Source organism: Mus caroli, unplaced genomic scaffold, assembly GCF_978045245.1.
Source record: "Mus caroli unplaced genomic scaffold, Mus_caroli_1 scaffold_9, whole genome shotgun sequence".
NCBI classification, from domain to species: Eukaryota; Metazoa; Chordata; class Mammalia; order Rodentia; family Muridae; genus Mus; species Mus caroli.
This window is the reverse complement of record NW_028227264.1, coordinates 100,083,718-100,106,868: the sequence shown is the minus strand read 5'-3', so window position 1 is coordinate 100,106,868 and position 23,151 is coordinate 100,083,718. Positions and strand designations below refer to the sequence as shown.

At 37.1% G+C, this 23,151-nt stretch overlaps 1 protein-coding gene across 1 annotated transcript in view; it reads left to right on the top strand.

Moving 5' to 3' along the window:
• Tmtc3 (transmembrane O-mannosyltransferase targeting cadherins 3) overlaps positions 1-9,126 on the top strand; it is a 43,084-nt gene extending 33,958 nt beyond the window's left edge. The window contains exons 11-14 of the mRNA XM_021174046.3: positions 1,425-1,528; positions 2,584-2,753; positions 3,955-4,181; positions 5,231-9,126. Of these exons, the coding sequence (XP_021029705.1) occupies positions 1,425-1,528; positions 2,584-2,753; positions 3,955-4,181; positions 5,231-6,045 (1,316 nt within the window). The 3' untranslated portion in view covers positions 6,046-9,126. The remainder of the gene's footprint in view (positions 1-1,424; positions 1,529-2,583; positions 2,754-3,954; positions 4,182-5,230) is intronic.
• Positions 9,127-23,151: the final 14,025 nt, after the last annotated feature.

The window sequence follows — 23,151 nt, the reverse complement described above, 5'->3', positions numbered from 1 at the left end:
CCAAAAAAAAAAAAAAAAAACAAACCAAAAAAAAAAAAAAAGTTACTTATAAATACACAACCAAAAAATGTATATATGTGTGTAGTCATGTCTTTTTAAGTACTTGAAATTATAGTTAAAATATAAAAATAAAAAGCATAGAGATTAGAAGTAATGGCTTGAAAATGGCTCTTGAAAAATTATCATTTGGCAGAGAATAAAGTGAGAGCAGATCCCTTGTGGGGATCCCTGAAGGCAATTCTGAGGAGCACTGGCTATGCAAAGCACAGGAAGTGGAAGTGGAGACCATTTAGAAATCTAAGTGTTCATGTGTTTGTGCCTGTAAGTCCATTACCACCACACAGGGAAAATATCCAAGTTTCCCAGATCTTTCTAGCTCTTTCCAATCCTTTCCACCAAATAAAGTAGAACTGCTTTCAGTTACCATGTATTTCTTTACTCATCTAAATTGTGTATGTACTCATCCTCTGTGGAGTCTTTATTTTATTTTATTTTATTTTTTTTGGATATCTTGTATATAATTGTTTGTTGCTCATCAATGTTGTTCATGAATTCTAAGAAACAATCCTTTTGTGTGGCTGACTAGCACTTCTTCACTTTGTCCAGCCATTTATCTGTTCATGGACTGTTGGGTTTTAAATTCTATAAATAAGTTATATAAGGATGTATTATTTAAAAGAGAATGACCACAACTTCTTATGTCAGCCTATCAACCTGTCACTCAACTCTGATCACATTCACATTTTCTCTCTCTCTTTTTTTTAGATTTATTGTATGTATATATGAGTACTCTGTAATTGTCTTCAGACACCAGAAGAGGGCATCAAATGCCATTACAGATGGTTGTGAGCCACCATGTGGTTGCTGGGAATTGAAATCAGGATCTCTGGAAGAGCAGTCACTACTCATAATTGCTGAACCATGTCTCCAACATCACAAAATTTTCTTTAAATATACAAGTGTTTCCATTTCTTATCATTCTACTAAGATACATATTTGTTATTTAAACCCATGTCCTAATTATAGGAATTAACCATAGTCATTTTTACTTGTAAATTTGAGCTATATTTTTAGTGATTTCCAAACTGTGAGATGAAAGAAGTAGATGAGCTATTCATGGGCTAATGTAGTAAAACGTGAACTACTCTGTCGCCTCTCTCTCTCTCTCTTGCCCTAAACCCTTAAAGATGCACTCAGGAAGTTTCCCATGTTGCGTGCACTCTGTCCTTATACTGCTCTGAGTGTTTTTGTTGTGTCATCAGCCCTGTCGGTTGTACGTTATGACAAGTTGTTTTAGAAGAACTTCCCAGAAAGCAGGGCCAGCCATCCTCTCACACTCTTGCTTGTCTCTGAAAACCTGCCTTCCAACAGTTGCACTGAGTAGTGCTGGTGTATTTACCATTAAGTGTTCTGTTTTGTTTTAGATGACATCGGTGCCCACATGAATGTAGGAAGAACTTACAAAAACTTAAACAGAACTAAAGAAGCTGAAGCGTCTTATATGCTGGCTAAATCACTGATGCCTCAGGTAAGTTGTCTCCTTCACTGTCCTATGTAAAGACTTACCTAACTCGTTGATATAAACAAGTCTGTCCTACCCAGTCTTTTGTTCCTGATTAGACATAATTGCTTGCTCAAATGATTTTTTAAAAAGGTTTGTTATAGTTAATGTATAAACACTGACTCATAGAACATAAATACCTGATGCTGATTATAAATTACAAAAAATGGCTAAATGAAGAGACTTTAATTCTTGTACTTTAAATAATCAGCTCAAATTTACTATCAGAGCAGTGAAAGGAAGTTATAACCCAGTGGCTGCCCCTCTGCTGCTTTGTTGTATTAATTGGCTGTTGTGGTGGTGCAAGGAAAAGGTCATTGGATATACGGTACCACAGATCTATGTATGTGTTATGTATAACAATTAACTTGAATTATTGGGTAGAACATTTATTTTACAACTTTACTAAACAAGTAAGGTTTTAATATGACTGTAAGATAAAACAAGCTGCCCTACTATTATTGCAGCCAAGAAATGAATAATTTTGTTGACCGCACTAGAGTTAACAAAGTGTATGGTCGGATTGAAATGGATTGTTATCTTGTGTTGTACGAACCACTGACCTCTAAAACGTCTGGTTTATCTGACTTAATACAAAGATAAGTGTAAACAAAAAGCCAGAAATAATTCATAGTTGGCATGAGTGATATCACTGTATGTCTTTCAGTGTCAAAATTTGTATTAATATTTTCAGATACTTGTAGTACTTGCTTTTGTGTGTGTGCATGCATATGATTTGATATGCTCTCTATGTAAATAAGCTGGCCTTTAACTCACAGAATTTCATTTGCTTCTATCATGCACACATTAAAGACATATGCCACCATTCATACCCTGCTTGCTTTTTACATTTTTATGATTTAATTTGTTATATTAACAAAACTTTCAGCAAAATCTTAGGTTCCATGTCACTTGAAATAAGTCACTCGGAAAACTTTGGGTTTTTTTGTTTTTGTTTTTTTGTTTGTTTGTTTTGCTACTGTACTGTCAAATACACAAACATGTTTTTTCTCTTAAAACAGATTATCCCTGGTAAAAAATATGCAGCCAGAATTGCCCCTAATCACCTAAACGTTTATATCAATCTGGCCAACCTTATTCGGGCAAATGAGTCCCGCCTGGAGGAAGCGGACCAGCTGTACCGACAGGCCATCAGCATGAGGCCAGACTTCAAACAGGCTTACATTAGCAGGTACCATCTCAGAGTTACCACTGTAAAGTTGAAGCTATAGCTGCATGAATGTTTCAACTAAATTACCAAGGTGTTCTTTTAGTGTTCTTTCTTGACAGCTATGTGCATCAAGGGTGTGCCTTGTAGTAGACAGACAGTCACACTTTGGCAAGTTGAAACTAATGGGAATCATTACAGTAGCTGACATAGGTTCTGTTTGAAAGAGTTCTAGAAGCATTATCTTTTAATGCTTATATAAACATTATCATTTTCATGCTTAAGGGACAGTGCATTTTAAACTTTCTTTTATATATTGAGCATGAACCTTAAAATGTATAACATTGTTTCTCTGAGTAAAGTATATTCTGAATTCAGCTTTTTGAGATTAAAATCTATTCCTACTGCGGATATTGTCTTTGTTTCCTCCTCCAGTAGTCAATAGGTCGTACATTATTTCATGAAGACTTTGGTAGTCTCTGCATTAAAACAGTAACCTTGGTCTCATGTCTAGAAGTTGCTGTATTTTTCTTGGTAAAAATAACTTCACTAGTTTTAAGCAAATTTACTTAATTTTTTAAGTTCTCAAACTCAAAGTGGAACCATATGGAAAGCTAGATAAAAGTTTTTAAGCTGCGTGGTTCTAGTGTGTTCCTGAAAGCCACCTGTAGGTGGTACAAGTGCTCTCCTAACCAACCATTTGTAAATTCAGTTCATTCATTCATTCATCTATCTATCTGTTTGTCTGTCTGTCTGTCTGTTTTTGAATAGCCATTATATAAGAATATTTTGAGGGAGATAAGTTAATATATGTGCAGATTTCACATTTCTAATTAGTACAGTGAGACATATCAGATTTAAAGACGAGAAAGTCTCAGTAACAACACGAGTTTTTTCAAGTGTTCCCGTGTTATGATCTGATTTACTGATCTGCCACTGTAATTAGCTGCTATGCCTCCTAGCAGTCTAGTTGGCTTTTTTAAAGATTCATCTATGAGCATCTTCCCTCTGTCGCCCTTCTGATTGCTTCTCACACTTACTGTCCAGTCAGGCATGCACTTTCCTTTTATAATATCTGAAAGCACATGCAGCTAGATTTGCTGGAGTTCAGACTTGAGGCTGCTTTCAGAAAGTGATTTTTTTTAAAAGAGTCTGTTTCTGTGTAAAGAGGTATTTATGGTGTGGCATAGTAAGATAGTAGTCCTTGTCTGTTTGTTTCCTGCAGGGGAGAGTTGCTTTTAAAAATGAATAAGCCTCTCAAAGCCAAGGAAGCATATCTCAAGGCACTAGAGCTGGACAGAAATAATGCAGATCTCTGGTACAACTTGGCAATTGTTTATATTGAACTTAAAGAACCAAATGAAGCTCTGAAGAACTTTAATCGAGCTTTGGAACTGAACCCCAGACATAAGCTAGCACTGTTCAATTCTGCTATTCTAATGCAGGAATCGGGTAAGTTGCCTGAAAATATCTCTATTTAATCAATTAAAATACTGTAAATCCCATAATAAACATTTTGTGGCCAGGCTGTTTATTGCAAAATAATGTACATAACACAACGTATGAATATTTAAAATACTTGACATAAAGTCCTTTCAAGTGACGTGAAGAGGCATATGTGGGAGGGTTACTTGCATGACTTTATGAAGTCATGCGATGGTGAAAGTAACTTCAGAAACCATCAGGCAGCACCTCTAATACCAGCATATAATATCATTTTATTCATTTAAACATAGTAAAACTACTTGTGCAGTAAATATGAAGTCTAAATACTGTAGAAGTGTTCAGAAAATACTATAACTGTATTAAGTATCCCAGAGCACTATTGTTTTTCAATCTCATGTTAGTTTACTGTGACTTAAAAGGAAAATACTTTTGCATAGCTTTATTTAGTTTTTCAAATATTATTGTAATTTCTAGTACTGTCTATAATTTAGTAAACTAACATTAATCACAATAGTGTCTTTAAACCATATTTTATGTGGGAATGTTTTCCTTTACAAGACAGGAAAAATTATTTATATTAATTTTTATGTTGTAAATATTTTCTTTATTAGGTGTTGAATGTATTTCTTTAAACTTTTCAGAATTGAAAGCTAGTATTTTGCATTCTAAATGATAAAAATTGCTCATTACCCAACATGTATACATAAATACATACATACATACACACACACATATCCTATAATTATAAGAAAATTCAGTAAATTAATCCAGAGAAATTAAAGAACTTGGTTTATAAATTCAAAATACTAACATAACTGTTCTTGAATATACATCTTTGGGAATCCTTTGTCATACACACATCTACTCTTCTCTAATGCCCTTGGTATCTGGAGTACTGATCAAAGGTTTCAGTCACATTTGTCTTTCCTACTTTCTTTTCTACTTTTTTTTATACATAAGATAAATTGCTTTATTGCTGTATTTTGTAACCTAACAAAATACATGAATGGTTCATTCATTGATAATTTATCTCCTTTAAATAAAATTACTTTTAGGTGAAGTTAAACTCAGACCTGAAGCTAGAAAACGGCTTCTAAATTATGTAAATGAAGAGCCACAGGATGCTAATGGCTATTTCAATTTGGGGATGCTCGCCATGGATGACAAAAAGGATTCAGAAGCTGAGTCTTGGATGAAGAAAGCTATCAAATTACAACCTGACTTCAGAAGTGCTTTGTTTAACCTGGCACTCCTGTATTCGCAGACTGCTAAGGAGTTAAAGGCATTGCCAATTTTAGAAGAGCTGCTTAAATATTATCCTGACCATACCAAGGGTCTCATTTTAAAAGGAGACATTCTGATGAACCAAAAGAAGGATATACCTGGAGCTAAAAAATGTTTTGAAAAGATACTGGAAATGGATCCAACCAATGTGCAGGGGAAGCACAACCTGTGTGTCGTGTACTTTGAAGAGAAGGAGTTACTAAAAGCTGAGAGGTGTCTTGTGGAAACATTGGCATTAGCACCTCATGAGGAGTATATTCAACGCCATTTGAGTATAGTCAGGGATAGAATCTCCTCTTCTGGTATTGTGGAGCAGCCACTGGCCCCAGTTGATAAGACTCCAGGTACAGAGGAGAGAGGGGAAATCCCTTCTGAGGATGTAAAAGAAATCAACAGTGAATCCAGACCACCACAAATCTTAAAAACAAACGATAACAGAAACTCTAAATCCAACAAGCAATCAACAGAAAATGCAGACCAAGATGCCCCCCATAAAACAACAAAAGACATCAAAGAAATTGAGAAGAAAAGAGTTGCTGCTTTGAAAAGGCTAGAAGAGATTGAACGTATTTTAAATGGAGAATAATACTAATTCTGTGTCACGTAATAATGTTTGCAAGACCTTCAGTCTATATCATGTGTTTGCTTGTTCTGGAGACCGAAAAATGTCAAGGATATATACTGGGTTTTCAGAAACTGTGTAAGGTCCTCTCTATAGGATCAAAATGAGAGTTTCATTGAAGACCTACCTGTCCCAGGATATATATTTTATAAGCTAGGGCACAAATTTTAATTTGGGTGACTAAAAGAGAAATCACAAATTTCAGGTCACAATTTGAAACTTTTATTATAGAAAGAAAAAGGTGTGGGTTTAATATACAAAGCAAAGGGTGGGGAGTACTGGTAAGTCTTTCTACTAATCTGACTGAAAAATACGGGGTGTCAAAGATGAACCCTTGGAGATAAGTCCGGATTGTACTGGGCTTTGTGAATTCCCATTTATTCACTCTTTCATTTTTCTTTACCTCTTTGGATCCAGAAATGGACTGGTACTCATGAAAGACATTCTCTTTTCTTCAGTACTTCTTCTCATAAGCCAAGCGACATTGTATTGCAAATGTATACTGTTTCCTTTCTGTGTTCTTTCATTGGGATTAGAAGGAATGGTAGGGGAAAAACCATGATAAAGTAAATCAAGCATCCCATAGATGAAGTGTAAGGTTAGGACTACATTTGTCCTTCACTCTAAGCTGTAAAGCAGGGAGAGTGTTAGACTAAACACACACTCCTAGTGGTGCTCACTAATACTCTGTTCTCTCTTTCACACTGAGAGTGCTCTGACATAAGCTGCACTACCATGACTACTCATTGACACTTGCTCCCCAAAGGGTTCTGCTCTGGCTTTAAGCTTTAGCATCATGAGAGGAATCGCCTCTATCTTATTCTCTCTGGTCTTCAGGTAACATCAGTTTTCTGTTTCCAAACTAAGACCTTAGTTAGCCCTTCTTACATACCTAAGCCACTACACTCCGTTTTCTTTAACTGAAGGCAACACAATGTGACATTTACTTTTAAACACTAGATTCCTCTTATGGTATACATTTTATTAAGTATTTATTTTAACTACTGATCTTTCATAAAAATTTTAAACGTTTAGTTTAAATTGTTAGTTCCCTTGAGTTAACTAATCTCTAATTATATCTTAGAAACCATACTTCCGTAATGTTTTCTAAGAAATTTTTTATAAATAGGTCACAGGAAACATGTTCTGCATTAAAGACCCATTCCTTTTAGTTTCCCAGAGGACCTGACATAGATTTCTTTCTTTCTTTTTAAGATAATTTAACTCTAGCACTAAAGCCAGTGGGTGTTAGTTCTTGACCCAGGAGATTTTGGTAACCATCAAAGCAGTATCTTGTTTCAGTTTTTAGAGTGTATCTTTGTGACTTCATATATGGAGTGGAGATTACCTCATGTACTATAACTTGAAGATGAAGTTACTATTCTCTCTGTATATCTCTGGAAAAGTTTTTGCTGATAATCACTACAATGGAAATTCTAAGTGGAGGACAGCTCAGTACATAAAGTCAAAGGAAATCTTTTATGATAGCAAACATATTAAAAGTTTGAAGACTATTTTAGTAAATTTATATAGCTAGTCAAGTGATTAGGATAAATATTAATATCCAATAATTTTTATAGAAAAACATCTTTTATTAGCACTCGTAATAGTGTCTGTCACAAAGAAAGTACTCATACTTGAATTTTAATTTATTTAAAACAAATCCATCTTGAATAGCAATTATTAATTATTACCAATCAATGATACCCAACTTCATTTCATACTAGAATCCTATGGAAGCTTTTCTGAAATTGAATCATGCTTCAGTCTTTCCCAAAATCTCTTTGAGTGATTCTGATCTATATAGTTAGAGTTAAGGGCTACTGCTCTAAATTAGTTCAGAAAAGGTCCTTTTTTTTTTCTCCTGTGTTAAATTTGTAAATTACTAATACAACCCAATTAAGTTTTGATGGCTTAAATCCCACTAAGGAATATATTCTATTGAAAATATAAATAGTAAATTCTATCAAACTTGGTTATGGTCAAATTAATATTTCTTAAGTCCGTGAAATTTTATTGAAACTATTCAGATGAGAAGATTCAATAAATATCTCTACACCCCCAGCTGCCTCAAAGCTGTTATCTTGAAGACATGAGAATGTAAACATTTTAAGCCCAGTTTACTATCTTATGGTTTAGCACTTTGGATATCTCAATTTTAAAAGCACACACACACACACACACCGCATATCACAGTATTGTGTGCAGATATAAAAGGATATAGCTTAATTTTCAACATTTTACAAATCTCCTTGTCATAAGTTCTAGCAAAGCTTTGACAATCTTCTGTTTCTCCTCCACCGCTCCTGGGAAAGTGGAGTTCAATTCCAAATTGCTACTATATAAAACTATAGTTTCCCTATCAACATTTAAAAGAGGAAGTTTTCTAATTCTTCTAGTGACAAGCCCCACTCACCAACCCTCCTCTTCCAGGCTAGGCCTTATAATGATTCTCAAACAGGTCTGAACTCAAAGGCTCCAGTGATCCTGTCGCAGTTCCCTCCCTGTGTGCCTGGGAAGACTGGCATGTACATCCTTGCCCAGTCCCAGTGTGATTATCTGACGTCAATGACGTTGACAATAAGATAACTAGTTATATCACTTTGTTTAACGTTTCGTGTATACTCTTAGGTATTTTGTGTGTGAATTACACAATTCTAATAAAACATCATGTCTTTCTTTACATCTGAGTTTTCAACTTCATGTTATAGAATGCTTCAAAGATGCTTTAATGAAAATTATTAAGAATATATAGATTTGTATGTCAGTTTATACTTCAAAATCCATATATTTGTCATATTTATTTTTTTAATTGCATGGCCAAATGATATTTAAAATGAGCCCCCCCCCCCCAAATATCTGGTAACTGTTAAAACTCTTGTCACTTATCCATATTAAGGGTTCGTTAAAAAGTAGTTAAAATTGTATGCATTTTTATATTACTATGCTGTGTATCACATTTCTAAATATTCATTATTAAATTGTTACTTTTTAAAACTTTCAGCCTGATTGTCTTGTGATGTTGAAATCCAAAGTTTTGTGTGTACAGAAAGAAATCAGTGAGATGACATGTAGTTTATTAGAAATGACCTGGGAATAGCAGGTCATACATTATAATTCCTGATAATGCTATATTTTCAGATATTAGAAAATGAAGAGACTAAACTAAAATTTGGAATTTTATATAATGTTTGCTTCAGCATTTTTCCAGGTTCAAATCCAGGTTATCGCCCTTACTGTAATTTAGGGTAAGTTATTTTATTTCTTCATGCTTTTTAAAGAGTTGGTATACTTAAAATCACAGACACATTTCAAGTACTTAGTATATACATTTAAACATAAAATGTTAGCTCTTCTAATGGGTAAACACAACCTGACTTATGTACATGCTAAAATATTTGTTAGTGATGGATATAATAGCAAATAAGTAATTAAATTCATTACTAATGTCTATGCATAGATAGCCTACAGATAATTCTGGGATAAGTTAAAATGAAAACTAAGCTTAAAATTGATTATACTGCCTTGCTCCTTTACTGCTGTCAGGGACATAGCAAAAGACTTTAGAAAAAGTCTGAAGTTTTGTCTCAGGCAAATTCTTTAAAATACATTTCATCAAAAATGTCTCTATGTCAGTGAAGTAGATATTTCCCATCAAAGAGTTTATGTTCTATAAGAATTTGGCGCCTTTCTACTTCTGCTTTCAATAAAGTAGATCTCAAAAATCATTGTAATTTATCCTTTCTTAAAGACTTGAGTATCAGAAAGCAGTAACCTTCATCTCTTTTATACTTTTGGTTTGGGTTATCCAGAAAGTGGCTAACTAAACCACATAAAACTATGAATAAGGTAGGTGTGTGTGTGTGTGTGTGTGTGTGTGTGTGTGTGCTTTAATCACAACAGTCGGAAAGATCAGCTCAAGATTACTGAGAGAGAACCTTTCAGTTACAGACAGTCGAGAACTAATTCAATGATCAGGAGTTTCTTTGGTTACTAATGCTTCAGAAAGTTTTGTAGCTACCTTGAACCATGGTCCTGATTTTGATGCATTATAGCAGGCAGGCCATATGACTGACCTTGGAAGTGTATAGTTTTAAGGCTCCAGACCATTAATTCCATTGTCTACTGAATATCACACAATCATATAACTCTTCAAAACAAATGGCCAATGGGTAAATTTAAGAATTCTAAGTATGAGAATAAGTAATTTATATATTGTTAATAAGCAGAGAAAGGAGGTACTCGCCACTTTCTTGCCATTAGGGCAAATGCCTGAGGGAGAACAGAGAAATGGTTGATCTTAGCTCAGGGTTTCAGCCCACCATGGCAAGGAGGGCATTCCTGAGCTAAATGATGGGAGCCGGGAAGCTGGGGAGAAAGTACTGGGGCTTTGTGAACTTTTCCTTTCTCCCTTCCTTCAATCCAGTACACTGTCACCCATATTCATCCCTTAGTGTTAGTCCCTTAAGAAACCTCTATGGGCACGCCCAGGACCATGCTATACTGTTAGAACTCAATCAAGTAGGTAAGATTAACCACCACAGGGGTTAGTCAAAGAAAGTCCAAGAGGCTAAGAAAGCCTGCTGATGGCTTGTCTGCTCAAGACAAGGACAACGTTTATGATGTTGACCTGCTGAAATAAAGCATTATGAGTTGTATGTAAAAAGCAAGTATTACAAGAGAAATCGGTTTTAAGCCATCCGAAGAAAAATCTTGTACTGTAGAGATGGCAAACAAAAGGATACAATATGTTAAAGCTTATATAGCAAAACTGAAATATATATAGATAGATTAAACATAATTACTAAAGGATTGATTGGTTTTCATTTTATCAAAATTTAATGTTTGAATAGTTATTTGTTTAATTAAAAATACAAAGGTCCAGCAGTCTGCTTATAAAATCCATGTGAGGAAATAAGAGAGGATCAACATGACCAGAAAAATATGAACCAAGGGCAACTTCTGTACCAGTTGGCCTGACAGTAAATTTCAAGACCACAGTGAATGACAGACAAGAAAACTCTATATCAGTTGAGTAACAAAAGATATCCATGAGGAATGTTTATATGCCCACCTATAATATAAATTAAGGGAAATTACAACATTCCAAAGTGATATGTTCTTTGAACATCCATAACACATCATTAAACCATCAATATCCAAAAGGTGAGTCTGGTTCAAAGGAACATATTCAGTTACAGATGAAAGACTTCTTTAAAAAGACATTAAAGACCTGTGAAAATAATGAGGATCACAAATATTAGAATCTAGGTAGAAGAAAAGGCTTTCCTAGAAGAGCTAATTTTGGGTACATTTTTTTTCTTTGGCGGCATTTGTGAGCTCTGTGTAGAACATATAGACTGACTCGTTATTTGCAGAGACAAACTGCTGAAGTTTTTGTGTTGCTTAATAAATCGGGTTGATCCTTTGCATTAGTCTGAACTCTGCACTACCACAGATGAGTGAGTTTGGCAGGAAAGGTGGACTGAACCTTATTACATTTTAGCCTTTTGCTTTGGTGACAAAGTCCTAAAGAGAGAGGGAGACATGCAATGAAGATAACTAAACACAGTGTTCTCTCTTCCACTTTCTTTTACCTGATTTCTGAGCTAGGTATCCAAAGAATGAGTGTGGGGCAGGGGAGGGGTTGTCACCAGGAGAATAATAATAAGACACAATTCTTTCCTACTGATGTTAGCAGAAAAAGAATTAAGAGAATAACCAAAGTGTGGATTTTATGAGAATAAATTAAATGTACATTCTAGCCCCCCCAAAAATGATAGAAACTACTTTTACTTTTAGACTGGACAGAGCAAAAGATAAAAATAGTAAACAGAGATATGCAAAGGTAAGTAGCATTCATTTAACTGAAATTATAGAAGAAAAAGTCAAAACTATATTTGAAGGAGTAATTGTTAAATATTTTCCAAAAGTTATATCCATGTATTAATGCAAATATTTTCAACCTGTTTTCAACCAAATACATTGGAAACCAACTTAAAAGCAACCAAAAGTACAAGAAATAAACCAAGAAAAGCAGTAAAACTGACAATATCTAAGATACTATTATAAAGAATTAGAAAACAAACAAGCGAGCAGACATCTTGGTTCCGGGACCCAGCCAAGAGTATTCTGCACAGGCCCCAGACATCCGGCCACTTTCCCGACCAGAGGAAAGGGGTCCACCCGGCCCAGGAGCACTTGGCCTGAGCATAGGCTGCAGACATCTTGGTTCCAGGACTCCCCGAGAGTATTCTGCACAGGGGAGAGTGTAGAATACAGAAGCTAACAGCTTCTGGGACAGGCCAAAGCAACTCAGCTTCAGGACAGGTCCTGTTTTGGGCCTTCGTCTTCGGCCAGGAGGGAGGTCCTAAGGCCAGATATCTGTGCACCTTTCCTGTAAGAGGAGAGCTTGCCTGCAGAGAGTGCTCTGACCACTGAAACTGAAAGGAGAGAGATAGTCTCCCAGGTCTGCTGATAGAGGCTAACAGAATCACCTGAGGAACAAGCTCTAGCCAGAGACAACTATAACAACTAGCTCCAGAGATTACCAGATGGCAGAAGGCAAACGTAAGAATCCTACTAACAGAAATCAAGACCACTCACCATCATCTGAACGCAGCACTCCCACTCCACCTAGTCCTGGGCACCCCAACACAACAAAAAAGCTAGACCCGGATTTAAAAGCATATCTCATGATGATGGTAGAGGACATCAAAAAGGACTTTAATAACTCACTTGAAGAAATACAGGAGAACACTGCTAAAGAGTTACAAGTCCTTAAAGAAAAACAGGAAAACACAACTAAACAGGTAAAAATCCTTAAAGAAAAACGGGAAAACACATCCAAACAGGTGATGGAAATGGACAAAACCATACTAGACCTAAAAAGGGAAGTAGACACAATAAAGAAAACCCAAAGTGGGGCAACGCTGGAGATAGAAACCCTAGGAAAGAAATCTGGAACCATAGATGGCAGCATCAGCAACAGAATACAAGAGATGGAAGAGAGAATCTCAAGTGCAGAAGATTCCATAGAGAACATCGGCACAACAATCAAAGAAAATACAAAATGCAAAAGGATCCTAATTCAAAACATACAGGAAATCCAGGACACAATGAGAAGACCAAACCTACATATAATAGGGGTTGATGAGAATAAAGATTTTCAACTTAAAGGGCCAGCAAATATCTTCAACAAAATTATAGAAGAAAACTTCCCAAACCTAAAGAAAGAGATGCCCATGATCATACAAGAAGCCTACAGAACTCCAAATAGATTGGACCAGAAAAGAAATTCCTCCCAAAACATAATAATCAGAACAACAAATGCACTAAATAAAGATAGAATATTAAAAGCAGTCTCGGGCCTCACTGGCTTTGGGGGGATGGTTTCATCATGGCGTCAATGCAGAAACGACTACAAAAAGAACTGTTGGCTTTGCAGAATGACCCACCTCCTGGAATGACTTTAAATGAAAAGAGTGTTCAGAATTCAATCACGCAGTCATGTTTACTGGTGAAAATATTCCCATTCATCCTCATGTGTATAGCAATGGTCATATCTGTTTATCCATTCTAACAGAAGACTGGTCCCCGGCGCTCTCAGTGCAGTCAGTCTGTCTCAGCATTATCAGCATGCTTTCCAGCTGCAAAGAAAAGAGACGACCACCAGATAATTCCTTTTATGTGCGAACATGTAACAAGAATCCAAAGAAAACAAAATGGTGGTATCATGATGACACTTGTTGATGCCGCTGCCCTCCTCCTGTAGCAGAAGATAGTCCTACTGAGAAATGAGCACTTTGATCATTCAGTCTTTGAACTTTAACCTTTGACTGGAAGTGACCTATAGGCAATGAAGACTACTTCCTTTTACTGCATTTTTACTCGTGTGCATTCTGGGCGCATGTTGATCGCTGGTTCAGTCCAGTCAATTGACATGCTTTTATTAGTCATACAGTATTAATGCAGGTGTCAGGAAATGTCAAATATAATTCCATTTTTTATTTTTATTTTTTTAAGCTTTTGGAAAAGTTCCAGGTCCTCATGTATTGTGCAATAACAGTGACTTCCTCAGTGGTTTGGGGACGTTCATTGCCGGCAATGGACGTTGTAAAAGGAAGAGTTTTCTGAACTCCCGCCACTCGGTGATTAATGCATGATAGGGCCTATGAAATGAATTTATCAGTTGTTGTGGGATTATAAGGAAAGTGAGGGATCCAACATTACATTGAAAGCCACCCCAATTGTTTATATTTGGATTCTATGCACTGTGATCCTAAGGCTAACAGCATGAAATTACATGCATCTTTAAAGGACCGTAAGAAAGATTATTGCATATTTATTTAATTGTTTATATCTGCTGTCAAATTGTTTTGACATGGAAAGTTTTCAAGGAACATTGGCAGAGAGGTACAATATGTTATCCCTATGGTGAAAATAAATTCATTTGTTGTATATAGTCCTCAATCTCTGAAGTAAAGGTGTGAATAATAGAGTGTGAATGGTTTAACCAAGGCGTTGTTTGGGAAGTAAAAGAAAAAATGGCAGTGATGATTAAATTACTGCCATCCATCATTTGGGGCTGTTATTATTTTTCCAAGTATATTATACTCTGTTACTTCCTGCTAGCCATCAGCATGAGCCCTATTGCCTAAACACTATTTCATTTATTTATGTTTGGAAAAAAATCCATAAATGTCTTAGTCAGGGTTTCTATTCCTGCACAACATCATGACCAAGAAGCAAGTTGGGGAGGAAAGGGTTTATTCAGCTTACACTTCCATACTGCTGTTCATCACCCAAGGAAGTCAGGACTGGAACTCAAGCAGGTCAGAAAGCAGGAGCTGATGCAGAGGCCATGGAGGGATGTTCTTTACTGGCTTGCCTCACCTGGCTTGATCAGCCTACTCTCTTATAGAACCCAAGACTACCAGCCCAGGGATGGTCCCACCCACAAGGGGCCTTTCCCCCTTGATCACTAATTGAGAAAATGCCTTACAGTTGGATCTCATGGAGGCATTTCCTCAACTGAAGCTCCTTTCTCTGTGATAACTCCAGCTGTGTCAAGTTGACACAAAAATAGCCAGTACAATAAACATTTTTGTTTGTAATCTTGTTTCTTTTGTTATGTTTTCAGTTGTTTAAATGTTATAATACTTTAATTGAAAGAAAATAAAAGAATATTAAAAGCAGTAAGGGAGAAAGGTCAAGTAACATATAAAGGCAGGCCTATCAGAATTACACCAGACTTTTCACCAGAGACTATGAAAGCCAGAAGAGCCTGGACAGATGTTATACAGACACTAAGAGAACACAAATGCCAGCCCAGGCTACCATACCCGGCAAAAATCTCAATTACCATAGATGGAGAAACCAAAGTATTCCACGACAAACCAAATTCATACATTATCTTTCCACGAATCCAGCCCTTCAAAGAATAATAACAGAAAAAACAAAAAAACAAAAAAAAAAAAAAAAACAATACAAGGAAGGAAATCACACCCTAGAAAAAGCAAGAAAGTAATCCCTCAACAAACCAAAAAGAAGACAGCCACAAGAACAGAATGCCAACTCTAACAACAAAAATAAAAGGAAGCAACAATTACTTTTCCTTAATATCTCTTAATATCAATGGACTCAATTCCCCAATAAAAAAGACATAGACTAACAGACTGGCTACACAAACAGGACCCAACATTCTGCTGCTTACAGAAAACCCATCTCAGGGAAAAAGGCAGACACTACCTCAGGGTGAAAGGCTGGAAAACAATTTTCCAAGCAAATGGTCTGAAGAAACAAGCTGGAGTAGCCATTCTAATATCGAATAAAATCGACTTCCAACCCAAAGTTATCAAAAAAGACAAGGAGGAGGGACACTTCATACTCATCAAAGGTAAAATCCTACAAGAGGAACTCTCAATTCTGAATATCTATGCTCCAAATGCAAGGGCAGCCACATTCATTAAAGACACTTTAGTAAAGCTCAAAGCAGACATTGCACCTCACACAATAATACTGGGAGATTTCAACACACCACTTTCATCAATGGACAGATCATGGAAACAGACTAATCAGGGACACAGTGAAACTAACAGAAGTTAAGAAACAAATGGGCTTAACAGATATTTACAGAACATTTTATCCTAAAACAAAAGGATATACCTTCTTCTCAACTCCTCACGGGTCCTTCTCCAAAATTGACCATATAATTGATCACAAAACAGGCCTCAACAGATACAAAAATATTGAAATTGTCCCATGCATCCTATCAGACCCCCATGGACTAAGGCTGATCTTCAATAACAACATAAATAATGAAAAGCCAACATTCACGTGGAAACTGAACAACACTCTGCTCAATGATATCTTGGTCAAGGAAGGAATAAAGAAAGAAATTAAAGACTTTTTAGAGTTTAATGAAAATGAAGCCACAACATACCCAAACCTATGGGACACAATGAAAACATTTCTAAGAGGGAAACTTATAGCTCTGAGTGCCTCCAAGAAGAAACTGGAGAGAGCACACACTAGCAGCTTGACAACACATCTAAAAGCTCTAGAAAAAAAGGAAGAAAACTCACCCAAGAGGAGTAGACGGCAGGAAATAATCAAACTCAGGGGTGAAATCAACCATGTGGAAACAAGAAGAACTATTCAAAGAATTAACCAAATGAGGAGTTGGTTCTTTGAGAAAATCAACAAGATAGATAAACCCTTAGCTAGACTCACTAGAGGGCACAGGGACAACATCCTAATTAACAAAATCAGAAATGAAAAGGGAGACATAACAACAGATCCTGAAGAAATCCAAAACACCATCAGATCCTTCTACAAAAAGCTATACTCAACAAAACTGGAAAACCTGGACGAAATGGACAAATTTCTAGACAGATACCAGGTACCAAAGTTAAATCAGGATCAGGTTAATGATCTAAACAGTCTTATATCCGCTAAAGAAATAGAAGCAGTCATTAATATTCTCCCAGCCAAAAAAAGCCCAGGACCAGATGGGTTTAGTGCAGAGTTCTACCAGACCTTCAAAGAAGATCTAATTCCAGTTCTGCACAAAATAGTCCACAAAATAGAAGTAGAGGGAACTCTACCCAACTCATTCTATGAAGCCACAATGACTCTGATACCAGAACCACAGAAAGATCCAACAAAGATAGACAACTTCAGACCAATTTCCCTTATGAATGTAGATGCAAAAATCCTCAATAAAATTCTCCCTAACCGAATCCAAGAACACATTAAAGCAATCATCCATCCTGACCAAGTAGGTTTTCTTCCAGGGATGCAGGGATGGTTTAATATATGGAAATCCATCAATGTAATCCAGTATATAAACAAACTCAAAGACAAAAACCACATGATCATCTCGTTAGATGCAGAAAAAGCATTCGACAAGATCCAACACCTATTCATGATAAAAGTCTTGGAAAGATCAGGAATTCAAGACCCATACCTAAACATGATAAAAGCAATCTACAGCAAACCAGTAGCCAACAGCAAAGTAAATGGCGAGAAACTTGAAGCAATGGCACTAAAGTCAGGGACTAAACAAGGCTGCCCACTTTCTCCCTACCTATTCAACATAGTACTGGAAGTCCTAGCAAGAGCAATTCGACCACAAGAGGAGATCAAGGGGATACAAATTGGAAAAGATGAAGTCAAAATATCACTTTTTGCAGATGATATGATAGTATATATAAGTGACCATAAAAATTCCACCAGAGAACTCCTAAACCTGATAAACAGCTTCGGTGAAGTAGCTGGCTATAAAATTAACTCAAACAAGTCAATGGCCTTTCTCTACACAAAGAATAAACAGGCTGAGAAAGAAATTAGGGAAACAACACCCTTCTCAATAGTCACAAATAATATAAAATACCTTGGCGTGACTCTAACTAAGGAAGTGAAAGATCTGTATGATAAGAACTTCAAGTCTCTGAAGAAAGAAATTCTAGAAGATCTCAGAAGATGGAAAGATCTCCCATGCTCATGGATTGGCAGGATCAACATTGTAAAAATGGCTATCTTGCCAAAAGCAATCTACAGATTCAATGCAATCCCCATCAAAATTCCAACTCAATTCTTCAACGAATTAGAAAGAGAAATCTGCAAATTCATCTGGAAAAACAAACAACCTAGGAGAGCAAAAACTCTTCTCAAGGATAAAAGTACCTCTGGTGAAATCACTATGCCTGACCTAAAGCTCTACTACATAGCAATTGTGATAAAAACTGCATGGTACTGGTATAGTGACAGACAAGTAGACCAATGGAATAGAATTGAAGACCCAGATATGAACCCACACACCTACGGTCACTTGATCTTCGACAAGCCAGCTAAAACCATCCAGTGGAAGAAAGACAGCATTTTCAACAAATGGTGCTGGCACAACTGGTTGTTATCATGTAGAAGAATGCGAATAGATCCATTCCTATCTCCTTGTACTAAGATCAAATCTAAGTGGATCAAGGAACTTCACATAAAACCAGAGACACTGAAACTTATAGAGGAGAAAATGGGGAAGAGCCTCAAAGATATGGTTACAGGGGAAAAATTCCTGAATAGAAAAACAATGGCTTGTGCTGTAAGATCGAGGATTGACAAATGGGACCTCATGAAACTGCAAAGCTTCTATAAGGCAAAAGACACCGTCAATAAGACAAAAAGGCCACCAACAGATTGGGAAAGGATCTTTACCTATCTTAAATCAGATAGGGGACTAATATCCAATATATATAAAGAACTCAAGAGGGTAGACTCCAGAAAAACAAATAACCCCATTAAAAAATGGGGATCAGAGCTAAACAAAGAATTTCACCTGAGGAATACCGAATGGCTGAGAAGCACCTGAAAAAATGTTCAACATCTTTAATCATCAGAGAAATGCAAATCAAAACAACCCTGAGATTTCATCTCACACCAGTCAGAATGGCTAAGATCAAAAATTCAGGTGACAGCAGATGCTGGAGAGGATGTGGAGAAAGAGGAACACTCCTCCATTGTTGGTGGGATTGCAAGCTTGTACAACCACTCTGGAAATCATTCTGGCGGTTCCTCAGAAAATTGGACATAGTACTACCAGAGGATCCCGCAATACCTCTTCTGGGCATATATCCAGAAGATGTCCCATCCTGTATAAAGGACACATGCTCCACTATGTTCATAGCTGCCTTATTTATAATAGCCAGAAGCTGGAAAGAACCCAGATGCCCCTCAACAGAGGAATGGATACAAAAAATGTGGTACATTTACACAATGGAGTACTACTTAGCTATTAAAAAATGAATTTATGAAATTCCTAAGCAAATGGTTGGACCTGGAGGACATCATCCTGAGTGAGGTAACACAATCACAAAAGAACTCAAATGATATGTACTCACTGATAAGTGGATTTTAGCCCAGAAACTTAGTATAGCGAGATATAAGATACAATTTGCAAAACACATGAAACTGAAAAAGAAGGAAGACCAAAGTGTGGACACTTTGCCCCTTCTTAGAATTGGAAATAATCACACATGGGAGGAGTTACAGAGACAAAGTTTGGAGCTGAGACAAAAGTATGGACCATCTAGAGACTGCCATATCCAGGGATCCATCCCATAATTAGCCTCCAAACGATGACACCATTGAATACACTAGCAAGCGTTGGCTGAAAGGATCCTGATATAGCTGTCTCTTGTGAGACTAGGCCGGGGCCTAGCAAACACATAAGTGGATGCTCACAGTCAGCTATTGGATGGATCACAGGGCCCCCAATAGAGGAGCTAGAGAAAGTATCCAAGGAGCTAAAGAGATCTGCAACCCTGTAGGTGCAACATTATGAACTAACCAGTACCCCGGAGCTCTTGACTCTAGCTGCATATGTATCAAAAGATGGCCTAGTCGGCCATCACTGGAAATTGATGCCCATTGTGCTACGCCCTGGTCGAGTCAACTGGACAAGCCGAGAGGCTTAAAAGTCACTCATGAGGCAAAAGAGTTTCAAAGAAGCTCTCCTCCTGGAGTCTAGTGTTCTCTACCCATACAGTAATTTTTCATTCCCGAGTTCCATTCCCGAGTTAGTCTAGTGTATGGATTCACGTGCTCTCTTCCAGTATTTTCCTATTATAAGTGCCTTTTAAAATAGAATTCTGACATGGCCTAAGCCTTCCAACAGTCCTAGAAATGTCCAACAGTGTTCCAACAGTCCTAGAAATGTCCTTGAGCAAGATCATGGGCTTAGAATTCAGCAAGATTGTAAAAGCTAAGTCACTCCCCTACACAGGAATTTACCATCTCTAAGGAAGAAGGAAGTTTCAGACCAAAGGAGAAACCAGAATAGATACTATAGCAGAGTTACACCCATACACATGTATTTACAATGGCCTAAGGGGAAGGTGGACTCTACAAGAGACTAAAATAGGAACTATGGCAAGGATGCAAAGCCCTTGACCCTGGCTTCTAAGATTAGTGGAGCTTCTAATGTTAGGTGGAGCCCTTGTTGATCCCAGCTGTTATCAATGAATTCTATCCCAGGTGGTTCCCATTAGACCTTTTGTGTTTGCATTCCTCTGTTTTATGTAAGATTCCGGTTACCTCAATTGTACCTTGCGAATATGTCACCCAACTTCCTTATTGTCCTCTGCATAAAAACTCTGATGCTCGAGTTACAAAACACATTCAGATTCTACACACAAACTCTCCTATGTGTGTCTGTCACTCATTCATCCACGCTTTGCCCACCCGTGTCGAGAGACCCCCGTTCCACGCAAACACAGGGACCCAGAGGGTCTACGGCACCATTGGACACGCAAACTTTATATGCCCCAGTACAGGGGAACGCCAGGGCCAAAAAGTGGGAGTGGGTGGGTAGGGGAGTGGGGGGGGAGGGTATGGGGGACTTTTGGGATAGCATTGGAAATGTAAATGAGGAAAATACCTAATAGAAAGTAAAAAAAAAAAAAAGATTAAAAGAAAAAGAAAGAAAACCCTTCACAGGATTTCTCATTAGCGTGCCTTTCAGTCAATTCAAAAACAAAACAAAACAAAATGAAAATCCAACACAAACAGTCTACTTAGCAACTAAGGTCGCCATCTCAAGGCCCTAGAAGTGGACATTTTATAACCCAGAAGAAACCGCTGTTGAGTCAGATCATGACTACGGACTTCTAACAATTCAACAGCAATTATGGCCCAGGTAAATTATGGCCACACTATAACAACACTAGTAAACTTTTGAGAAATTAAGCAAGTACAGTATTTTCTCTTTTTTGTTTTGCTTCCTCTTTTCAAGTACTGGCATTAGAGGTGTGTGCCATCATACCTAATGTGTATTTTCAATAAATGATATTCTCACTAAAAAAAAAAAAAAAAAAGTAAAAAGCCCTAGACATCAAAAAACAGCCCCATTAAAAATAGTATAGAGAGTTAAACAGAGCTCTCAAAAGAAGAAACACACATGGCTGAAAACACTTTAATAATGTTCAATGTCCTTAGTCATTATGGAAATTCAAATTTAAAATACTTGGAAATTTAATTTTACACCAGACAGAATGGTCAAGATTAACAAATGATAGCTCATGCTGGCAAGGATGGGGACCACTCACCCGTTGCTGGTTGGGAGTGCATATATGAATAGCCACCATGGAAAACAGTGTTCCTCAGAAAGCAGGGAACGTCTCTACCTCAAGGTTCAGACATCCCTGTAAAGGAATTTTAATCCTGCAATATGGTTGCTGTGACAAGGGATTATATCCAAAGACCTTTTTAGATATGTGTGATCTAGCTGGCATGTAATCATACTCTGGATTACAGTATGTTCTTGCTGGAATATAGGAGCACTCTTCTTAGTATACACCTTTAACCCCTAACGATGAAGTTCAGGTTAGTTTGTAGAAGGAAACTGCCATGTTTGAAAGTGATGTTTAATTGTGGAGCAGACAAACTGACAAATCAGAAATGATTTGACAGGATGAGTCAGAGACAGGATACACTCAACTCTTAGAACAGGCAGGAAAGAGGTGAGTTAAGAAAGCATCGTAGAGAGTGAGAAGGAGCAAGGGAGTGATGGAGAGGGAGAGGAAGCAGTTTTACCAGGACAGTTTTATAAAGACAGGTTGCAGGTGAAGACAAAATGAGCCAGAGAATGAGAAGGAACCAAAAAATTAGAACAAATTGCCAGAATTAGTTTTTCCAATCGTAGCAATTCAGTGAGAAGCCAGTTTGAATCAGTCAGCTTGGAGAGGAGGCTGATCCAGCACAGCTGAATTGTACCAGCCAGAGTTCAGAAAGGAACAGAAATGGTGAGCTTATTCAGCAGTAAGCCTCCAAGACGATGATTACATCTAGTGAACGAAAGTTAGTTTTATACATACCACTCCTAGGCATATACCCAAAGAATTCTACATCCTACAGAGGCACTCTTCTATGTCCATTGCTGCTCTATTCAAAATAGCTTAAAGTTAGAAATAGCTTAGACGTGTCTATCAACAGATGAATGGATAATGGAAATGTAACACATTTACACAATGGAATATTACTCAGCTGTTAAAAATGAAATCATAAAATTTACAGGTAAGTGAATAGAGCTAGAAAAAAAAAATCATCCTGGGTGAGGTAACCCAGACCCCAAAAGATAAGTGTATTTGTTATATGTGGGTATATGCTTTTAAGCCTTTGACAGGCATACAGTAATCTGTATAGCCATAGAGATGGGGTATTGAGTAAGGGAGTAATGAGGAGGAGAACATTGTCCAAGGAAAGGGAACTAGAATACGAAGTGATGAGGGAGACTGGAACAGCATTAAATGAGGAGGGAAGGACAGAGTTGGGTAAAGGAAGAAACTAAGAGACAACTAACAGTAAAACCCATTTGAGGTGTCATGAAAAGCTTTTCTATTATAGTAGAAGCTTTTTTATATGAGTACATATATCTAAATGGAGTCACCAATAGCAGGGGAAACAAAGCCCAAACCAGATAACATCTTTAGCCACCAAGTGAAATCTTCAGTGCCAGAAATGGGGCACATCTAATTGGGTTGTTGGCCCCATGAAAACCCACCAAAGAACCCAGGT